General features: G+C 57.6%; 1 protein-coding gene across 2 annotated transcripts; it reads left to right on the top strand.

The window, feature by feature from the left end:
* The first annotated feature begins 1,685 nt into the window (after positions 1–1,685).
* CDC42EP1 (CDC42 effector protein 1) lies at positions 1,686–9,873 on the top strand. 2 transcript variants are annotated; one of them, XM_032687639.1, is made up of 4 exons: positions 1,686–1,991; positions 3,278–3,439; positions 5,478–6,366; positions 7,403–9,873. In XM_032687639.1, exons 3-4 carry the CDS (start codon positions 5,925–5,927, stop codon positions 8,197–8,199), a joined length of 1,239 nt encoding a protein of 412 aa, XP_032543530.1. In that variant the 5' UTR covers positions 1,686–1,991; positions 3,278–3,439; positions 5,478–5,924; the 3' UTR covers positions 8,200–9,873. The 2 variants fall into 2 exon arrangements, with proteins under 2 accessions (XP_032543530.1, XP_032543529.1); XM_032687638.1 differs by lacking the exon at positions 3,278–3,439 and having other exon boundaries at positions 1,688–1,991.
* The last annotated feature ends 27 nt before the right edge of the window (positions 9,874–9,900 follow it).

Raw genomic sequence — 9,900 nt, 5'->3', positions numbered from 1 at the left:
GACAAAAATCAGAGCCTGGTTGGCATGGCCACAAGATCACAGGTTTGGGGAAGAGTGCTGAAGATGGAGAATTTCCATCTGCTTTCCTGGAAATGGAGCCCATCCTGGCCTGTAGCACAGAGATGCTTGGAGCAGGAGTGAGGAGGAGGAGGCAGTGGAGAGCCGGCCGCCCTGCAAGAAGCAGAACGTGGCCCCTGTCCCATCTGGAAAAGATTTGTTCTGCATTCCCCAGTGGAGACGGCTGCTGTCGCTGGGCTCTGCTCCCTGACACAGCCTCTCCTGCAAGGGTATGGGGATGGAGGTGAGGGGAGTGAGGGGGAGCCCCTCAGGCAGGGTGGGAGGAGATGCACTGGCAGCAGTGCAGAGGGGGAGACCCAAATAAAGTGTCTTTTCCTGCCTCTCTCACCACTCCCATTAGCTTCTTCTGAGCAGGACCTGGGGGAAGGGATGCCTACTATACCTCTGACAAGCAGGGAGGATGCAGGTCATGATTTCTCCTCCTTTCCCTGCTGATGGCAGAGCTTCCCCCATCAGAGCTGAGCTCCCATTTTCCTCCAAGACATAGACCCACTAAAGTACCACCAACATGCACAGTCCATATACTCTTAATTCCCAATGAGAAAGACTTTTACAGAAGGCAGAAAACCCAACTTCCATTTCACAGAAGAGGAGCCTGAGGCTGAGAGGCTGAGAACAGTGCCAAAATCCTACTACTACTCAGCAAACTTTTGAGCAATAAGGTGCTGCTGCCTGGGCACCCCAGCAGGAGCCACCTGAGCCCAGCAAGAGGCCAGGCTCCATTTTGACATCTCCTCTGCAGACATCTTGTTATCCCTTTAGCCAGGCCCTACTTAACCCCAACAAGTCTTGTCTTGCCTTCACCAGCAGAGACACCTCCCTTCTCCTCCAAAGGGCCCTGAATAAGTGCTTATGCTTGGCCAAGTGGTCCCCAGCAGAGCCATTGAGTCTCGCCTGAAGGCCATGAGGGTCACTGATGGCACTGGTGAATCCGCACCCACCAGCGGGTTGCCCCTCATAGGCACTTATAGGGTCTTCTGCCCTGTGACCAGCAAGGATGGATGAAGCAAAATGCCAGAGGGATGTAGTGTTCTATGTGTGGGCAGAAATTCTCCCTGGTGCCATCAAAGAGCACCTCCTTGCATTTATCCATTGCCACCCCCTCACCCTCATCTGACGCACTGCCACTGATATGAAGCTTGTCCCAAACCTGTGACACTTGTCCTGACTCTGTAACAAATGCCAACCTGGCCCACGTGGCCTTCAGGGAGGCTGTTATCCTGCTAACACCCAACACGATGCTACCGACAGGTCCTGGAATGATCACCCACCCCCCCGACCCCAGTCCTGACTGGCACTACTACACCACAGACACTGGTGAGGACTTCTATCCAATATGGGATGAGATGACCCTATGTGATACCCGAGGGGTCACACACACAGAGGTCAAAGCCCTTTCCTTTGCGCCCCACCAGGCTCCCCTAACCAGGTTAGCCAGCAACCTGGGCTTCCCCCTTCCCCCAAACCCATTGAAGCGGGCACCCGGGAGCGGGAGGCAGCAAATGCCGGCAGACGGGAAATGGCACTGGGGAAGTGGGGAGGAGGAGGGGAGCGGCAGAGAAGTTCCTGAAGTTTTCTGTCCTGGACAGTTGGAATAAATCTCATTTTCTCTGGTCTTCTTGCCGAGTCGAGGATTGGCTCAGCAGTGCTGCAGCCCGCCCTCCTCCTTCCCACGTCCCCTCCCCGCCAGCTTCGCTCCCTCTCTCCCGTGGCATCAGGGCGTCAGCCTGGGAGAGCCAGCCTTGAGGGGACAGCCGTGGGAAAAGGGAGGGGGGACATGCCTCCCGTTTCCCCCCACCTCCATTCCAGGACGCAGCACCAGTAGCCCTCGGAGCAAGTTACAGGGGCCCACGGGGAGTGTCTCGCAACTTTTCGTCCGGAGGACGGGGAAAAATAACTCTGGTTCGAAAGAGGTAAATCCTGAAAATTTTGATTCATCAGTCTGTAGAGCTGGGGAGGGGGAGGTGTTGGGAGCAGAAGGAAAAGGGTGGAGAGGGTGGTTGGAGAGGGGAGAAGCGGGGCGAGGGGAGGGTGGCAAGGGGATAGAGAGGGGGAGGATGGCAAAAAAGAAAGGGACAAGAAGGCAGGAATGCAACAGGAAACGGGGAGTGAGGAGAGGGGACGCGGGCCAGGGGGAAGAGGCAGGAAAGAAAGGGAGTGAGAAGAGGGTCCCACAGATGGGGGAAGGCAGTGGGACACTGTCCTCCCAAACTCTGCTCTGGATATCCCTCAAAACCCTGCAGGCTCGTGGCGCCTTGATTTCGGAGGCATGGAGGAAGAAAGGGAGCACTTTTTCATAAGAGGGCAGGAAAGGGATGATTGGAAACTGCCCACCTTCATAGCCTTGACCTCCCTCTAAGTCCCAGCACGTCTACTTGGAAAAATATCCTTGTTATACTGAGAGATATCACTATGGATATATATAGCAGCCAGCAGCACAGGAGTTGGATTTAGGCATCTGCCTACTGCCCGGCACAGCTCCAGGGAAGCTGGAAGAGGCCCAGCCCAGCCAGCTAAGCCCCTTTCCCCCTTCCCCAAAAGCCTGTCCCTGCTGGCTTTCCCCATCCCAGAACAGTCGCTCCACAGGGGAAACTCTGCCTCCCTTTCTTTGGGGAAAGGGAGGGTTTTTGGCACTTGGAAAGGCTGGGAAAGCCTTCCTGGCCACCCACAACAATTTCCACCCGCTCTTCCCACTGTTGAGACCACCCCAAATTACTCACCCTCTTTTGGAGTATGTCCCCTTTGGGAGAGGGGGGTGTAAGGAGAGGAGGAGGAGGGAAGCGACTGCTTTCAGCAGCTCCAGCCAACTAGACATCTGGATTATTTTCCCCCCCTTTCTGGTTTCCGCTCTTCCCAGCAAGCAGAACAGCTCAGGCCATTCCCGGCTAGTGGAAAACCAGTGGTAACCAGCTGAACTCAGGGTGGAAATAGGGGAGGCCAGGCTGGAAGTAGGAGGAGGAGGTGCTGGTCGTGGGTCTTTGAGGGCAGGGGGCTTCCCAGAGGAGGCGAGGAGGGAGCCAGAGAGAGGATGCCAGGGAAGGGGAGGTTGTGATGGGCTGTGGGCTTTCTGCTGAGAATTGGCGAACACAGAGGGCTGCCAGAGGGAAGCAGTGGCACCTGGACAGACAGATGGCCAGGCAGAGTGGTTCCCTTGCCCAGTGGAGGAAAGGACAGCACACAGGTCACCCTTTGCCCGCAGAATCACGAGTTTCCCTGGCACAGAGGAATCTGGTTGGGTGAAGGAGAGGGCTCAAAGGGGCACAGTCTTCAGGGAGTCATACCAGGGGCAGAGAAAAGGAGGAAAAAGGGGAGATTGGAAGGAGAAAAAATCCAACAGGCCTGCCAGAAACCTGCCATCCAGGTAGGGTTGGGCACCAGATGCCTCCCTCCCTCCCTTCCTCCCTCCCTCCCCTCCCAGTGCCTGTTGTCTGCCAGCAGGCAGGGAGAGCCAGGGGCCAGGTACTGGCTTGCTTCCCTGTGGTGACCAAGGGACAAGGAAGGAGAAACTCTTTCCTCCACCAAGCTCCCCACTCAATAGTTGTCCAGACAGGGAGCAAGGGCATGCTCTCCTCTCACATCCCTCCTTCCCTTGCCACCCCGTCCCAAGGTGTGATGTCCCCCGCAAAGGTCTGCAGGGCACCTCTGCTGAACAGGGGACCTGGGGTGGAGTAGGGGAGTTCACCCCTCAGAGTAGCCCTGGCCAGTGCAGCACAGGCTGAAGGGCAGAGTCCCCACTTTGTGTTTTTCAGGGGCTCCAATGTGCAGAGGGAAAGGAAAACTTGAGGGTTGTAGCTCACCTAATCCCCTCTTCCAGGGTCATGTGCCTTCCTGGGAGATCCTGGGGACAGCTCAAAAATGGGATTGCATCTCTCTCCCTGTGGTCCCAAGACCTCCATTGTGCTGCAGGGACCACCCTAGTAGTTTCCTTGCACTCCAGGAGAGCCCTGACCCAGTGGCTATGGGTGGGCTTCTGCCAGAGAGAGGAAATAGCTTCCCAGTCGTCCTCCCACCCCAAATCTACCATCTGCCATGTCCCGGCTGTGAGACAGCATTGCATGGCCTCTGTGAGCAGGATGAAGACTTGAGCTGCATGAGCCAGGGAGCTGGGGGCCAGCAGGAATCCAACCTGCCCTGTTGCCACCCCAGGAGGCAGCCAATGGTGCTGGGCACTGCTGAGGGAGGTTTGTTTTCCCTTCCCCGGGCATTAACCCCTGGTAGATAAGAGGGGCCCCAGGTGAGCAAACAAGGCCAGGGCAAAGCAAAATCACGTGTAGCCAGCCAGGAAAACTATTTCATGTTCAGGACTCCCCTTCACCAGAGCCTTTGCCACCCTGGCAGTGCCTGGATACTCTGAAGTGACATGGGGACAGGTGGGAGAGGCAGGCAACATGACAGGGGGAGATAAACAAAGCCATGCAGCAATGGGGGTCCCAGCGTATGGAGATCAAGGGATGTGAGGCTTCTGCATCACCCTTTGTCATGCTGTCCTCCAAACCAGCCCTGATGGAGGGACCCAGCTCCATCCTGTTCCCCTGGCCCCAGAACTGACCCCAGGGAGGGACATGTCCCCAGGTGGCTACCCAGAGCACTGATACTTGGAGATGCCCTGTATCCAAATCCTCTCTTTTCCCCAACCCACTCTCTTCCACTTGCCCACATACCAATGGGGAATCTGCCCATCTGAGTATCCTTCTCACTGACTGGGGAAGTCATCACTCTGCTATCATGCATCCACCTGCTGCCTCCAGGACCCGCCTGAGTGCAGGGTCCCATCCCACCTTCTCCTCCAACCTTGAGCAATCACCTCCCTTGCCATGCCTCAGTTTCCCCTCCCTGCAAAGCAGCTGCTTTCTCCACACTGCCAGCTCCCTGCTTCTCCAGCATGTCTGCCCAGTACCTGGGGACCCAGCCAGTGAAGGACAAACAAAGCAATTTACAAATATTGCATTTTTGCTTCCCACCACTCCTTCTCCCTGAGAAGCACACAGTCCCCAGGCCTCACCCTCTCCTCAAGGGTTCATCTGAATAGCAAAAAGGAGGGAGAGGTTTCTCGCCTCAGGAGCCGGGGCAGCCGGGCAGGGCACTGCTCTGGGAGGTTCTGCCTGGGAGGGAAATCCTCAGCCTGTGTTGTGGCATGGGTCTGGCCAAGCTGCTTTGCAGATGGGGGAAACTGAGGCACACTGAGGGAGGTCAGAGAGGTGAGGGACAGCATGTGTGATTTGGAGGAAAGCCTTATTCTTCCTTCCCAAGAGGAAGGCCAGGCAAGGGGGACAGCCAGTAGCAACCTCCCCATTGTGTTATACATTGCCTTTCATCTCTCCAGACAGTTCAAGGGGTTCAGTCAATATGGCTGGGAAAATCCTCTGCAAGGCTTTAACTGTTCCTCTTACCTTGTTTAGGTGGGAAACAAGGGGACCAACTCACTTGCCCTGCCAGTCCACCCCAAGCTCCCATCGTCACCCGCTGCTTCATCTGTGACTGGCTTCCACTCTCCCAGCAGTGGCAGAAGACAGAGGATTAATCCCTAAAGCCCACAGCCTGACACAGCTTCCAGCAGCCTCTGCAGAACCGGGGTTGACCCAGACACCCCCTGGAGACACCTCTGTGCCACCACTGTCCTCACCACTGAGGAAGTACCCCTTGAGGGTGATTTCATGAGTGCGACATAGTGCAGAAAAGCAGGAAACCTGCTGGAAACCAAAGTGACATGAGCTCTTACCCCAAGAGAATCTGGGCAGAAGCAATGGGAAGCTCAGGGATGTGACAGATCACCTCAGTGCTGGAAGCCTGTTGAGGGCTGATTTTTGGGGCTTTTCCAGAGGCAAGGGTGAGGTGAAGGGTTCAACATGAGCCTGGGGAAGCTGCCAGTGCTCAGCTGGGTGTCAGGCTCCCATGGCAAGCGGCGGCTGAAGTCGGAGCTGACGCCAGACATGATCAGCCCACCACTGGGGGACTTCCGGCACACCATGCACGTGGGGCGCGGCGGGGATGTCTTTGGGGACACCTCTTTCCTTAGCAACCACGGCGGGGCTGACACAGCCAAAGCCAACAACTTCTTCACCCGGACGCTGCGGCACGTCCGGCGGACGCCACTGAAGAGACGGGGCAGTGGGGGCCAGGCGGGGGCATCGCCTGCCCCCCCGGCCATCTCGCCCATCATCAAGAACGCCATCTCCCTGCCGCAGCTCAACGAGGGGATGTATGACGGTGGCGGTGGACGCGGCTTGACCAGCAAGTTCTCCTTCAAAAGTGCATCCAACAGGTTCTCCAAAACGCACCAGGCCTATGGTGAGTGAAACGCAGGGCAGAGGCTGGCACCCAGGTACTGTGCATCCTCTGCAGCCCTTCTCCATTGCTCTATACCTCAGTTTCCTCCCCACTGAGGGACTTCAGGCTCTCAGGAGAGATGGAACATTTTAGAGTCCCCAGTCCCGATAATCCCTGTGAGCAGATAACCCTAACCTTGCTCTGAACCATGGTCCTTGCTCCTGCCCTTGGAGGGTCTCCTCCCAGGGTGTCCCCCAAAGTGGGGCATGGATGGTTTCTCTGTTTCTCCCCCTCTCCCATAGCCGCACACAGCTGGCAGCCTGTGTGGAATAGTTGTAAGGCAGTGCCCTCCATCTAGCCCCAGCCCTACACCTTTACCACGAGCAGCCTCCCTGAGGAAGCTAAGAGGGTGCTGGGACAGTGGACCAATGCCCACTCCAAGGTTACAAGGTCAAGGAGACTCATGGCACGGCTTCCCCACCTCCACACAGGTGCTCTAGCCGCTTACATCTCCATGTGCTGCTCCTCACAGGACTCCATCCTCCCTTCTCCAGCCTTCCCACAACCCTCCCTGCCAGCCAGGGTCTCCTTTAGGGAAGGGTTGTGGAAAGGATAGGATGGGACAGCTATGTGCCTCCTCTCCAGCCTCACAGCACTGGGCTGTGGCTCAGGCTTTCCCCAGGGAGGGAGGTCTGGAGCAGAAGGTCTTGGGTCTGGGGGGGGTGATCTGGGGGGCCTGCAGCAGCCAGGGGAAGTGGCCTGCCTCAGAGGGAAAGGCAAGCTGACGCAGTGCTGCCATCTCCTGGTCCCACCTGTCTGGCTCAGCCCCCGCTGCCATCTTACCAAGCCCAGAGTGCACCTGGATACCCTGTGCTGTACTCTGAGCTTTGGAGATGTCCACAGAGACACTGGCCTGTCCTTTAGAGGCCAGTGCCACTGACGGGAGCGTGACCCGCGCCACCATGGTGGCAGCGTCCCCTGTCCCTGCAGAAGTAAGGCAGGCTTCCTCCCACAAAGCCATCCCCTCCCCTCACCAGCCATCCCTTCTGCTTCACAGGGCTGGAGTCTGGGTTTTGTACCATCCCTCGTGTCCCTCGCTTGGAAAAGCCCCAAGAGAACACCTTTCCTGGGGAAGATGAGCTGGATCGCTCAGACTCCCTACTGTCCTTTCGCCTGGACCTGGGGCCCTCCCTGATGAGTGAGCTCCTCCAAGTGATGAGCTTCTCTGAAACCAATGGGAATGAGGTGGGGGAGGATGGCCCACACCTCTTGTGTGGTGAGGGGACCAAGGACAGGGTCCCTCCAGAAGTGGGTGCATCCCACGAAGAGGACAAGTCAACATCCAGCTTCTGGGACCACTCCAGGCAGAGCAACCTGTCAGGGGCCAGCTCACTGCCAGGTCTGTCAGTCCATGCCAACGGAGAGGCACATGCCATCGAAGGTGCTGGAGCGGACTCTGTGTGGGCTTCAGGGCCGGGGACACCGCCCAGAGGGACCCCGTGGCAGGGGCACTGGAACGACTGCACCATTGAGGCGGGAGAATTTGATCGAGCAACCCAGGTCCTGGCCCGCCATTACGGTGGGACCAGCACCCCACGGAGCTCAGAGAAGGGCGAGGGTCCCCGGCAGGCCCGGACACAGACCCTGTGGGAGAGCCCCAGCAGCATCTTGTGGCGGTCACAAGTGACAAAGGAGAGCCAGTCCCTCGAGGCCAGCTGGAACCAAGGAGAGGAGGAGGAGGAGACCAAGCTCTCCAGCCAGCAGGAAAGCTACACTGGTGTCCAAGGCGGGCACAGCAGTTCCTTCGAGTATGCCAATGAGGAGGAGGAAGAGGATGATGAAGTCAAGGTGTGAATGGCCACCCCTCCCATCACAGGCCCCACCAGAGACACTGGTGCTGGGGTCTTTGCCCTCCTCCCCATGCCCCACCATCAGGTGCCAATGTCACCGGCAGACACAGCGGGTGATCACCTTGCCAAGCTGGGGACACTGGGTGGGCCGGAGAGGGGCAGGAGGAGAGTTTATCTCATGGGGGCTCCCTAGGTCTGGGCCAGGCTGCTGCAAAGGGCCAGTGAGCACTGCAGTGCCAGGCATCACGCCCCTTCTCCAGCCTCACTGCCATTAGACACCAAAGAGACATTCCCATGTGCCAAAGAAACCCCAAACTCCTTCCTACCCCATCCCATTCTCCCCAGTACCATCTCTCCCAACCCTCAGCCTGGCCCCACCAGCATGTCTGTGGACATACCCCATCCTCCCACTGAAGCCCCCAACCACCCCCTGCACTGGCATGGGTGCCATCCCAGAAATATTCCCACCGATAGCTCTGGCACGTAGGGGATGGGGATCTCCCCAGCTCCAGCTACTGCAAGACCCTTCAGTATAGCACGTCTATCTGCTAGAGGAGGTCAGCTGGGGACCCAAGGGGCAGGCAAAGACCTAAGGTTCCTCTTTTCCCCTTTCTTCCAAAAAGCTGTGTGCTCAGTGTTCAGGAGGTGAGAGCATGCACAGAGATAACTTCAGGAGTCTTTCCACTTGCCTCCTGCTGCTGGGCATCACTCAGGATGGCTTCTTTCCTGATTCCAACCCCTCTCAGCAGGGAGGGAAGAAACTTCTTGGCTGGCTGGAAGCAGAGGCAGGTTGTCAGGTCACCAAATTCTGCAGTTCAGATCCTGAAACTCCCTTCCTTTTCCCCTGCCTCAGAACAAGGAGACTCCTCCTCTGAAGCCACTCAGTTTGTGCCACCATCCTCATTGTGATGGCAGGCAGTTTGTGTCTCCATCCTTGCCCCTCTGCCCATTCCCCACGCACACACCCCTCTTCCCAGTACACCCCTTCCCAGGGGTAAGTGTGGACGATGGAATGTCCCTCACCAAGTGGCCCTGGGCGACGCAGCCACCCTGGAATGAGCTGCCCCCCACGCTGCCCCGCGTGCAAACTGGTCCTCACAGAAGAGCCTTTGTGCCATGGTGTGCAGCCAGCATGCTCGGGGTCTGAGGTCACCAGAGGGACCCTCACAGGACCCCCCTTGTTCTCTGGGACAGGAGGGGGTGTGCAGCGGGGGGAGATGCTGGGCCATGGCTGTAAGACTCTGCTCCCACACAGTTCAGCCACAACCCGGCTGCTTTTGGCAGGGAGCTCTTCAGAGCAGAATAAAGAGCTCCGGTGTGCACACATATTGCTCATGCAAGTGCCACTCGCAGTCAGGCCACCGAGGCTACGGGCAAGCCCATGTTCTTCAGCCTCCCTGAGGGGCTGCCTTGCACCAGCCAGCAGCAGCAAACTGGGGCAGGCACCAGCTTCAAGAAGTCCCCAGCTCTGGCCACTGATACCCAGCAGGATCAGCCTTATCCCCACTTCCAGGGCGGGGACCCAGGCTCTCAGGACGAGCTCCCCTCCACCCTCTGCTTTCCACACTGTAACACAAGCTCCAGACCAAAGACCCACATCCATGGAATTATCCTTTCTGCCTCCACTCTGTATGCCATGCACTTATTATTGTCCTTATTAAAACAGTTTTGATACTAACTTCTCTGGTGCCTCCTCTTGGCTGCC

Source organism: Chiroxiphia lanceolata, chromosome 5 (assembly GCF_009829145.1).
Source record: "Chiroxiphia lanceolata isolate bChiLan1 chromosome 5, bChiLan1.pri, whole genome shotgun sequence".
Classification (NCBI taxonomy): domain Eukaryota; kingdom Metazoa; phylum Chordata; class Aves; order Passeriformes; family Pipridae; genus Chiroxiphia; species Chiroxiphia lanceolata.
Note: the sequence above shows the minus strand (reverse complement) of the source record. Positions and strands in the feature narration are given on the sequence as shown.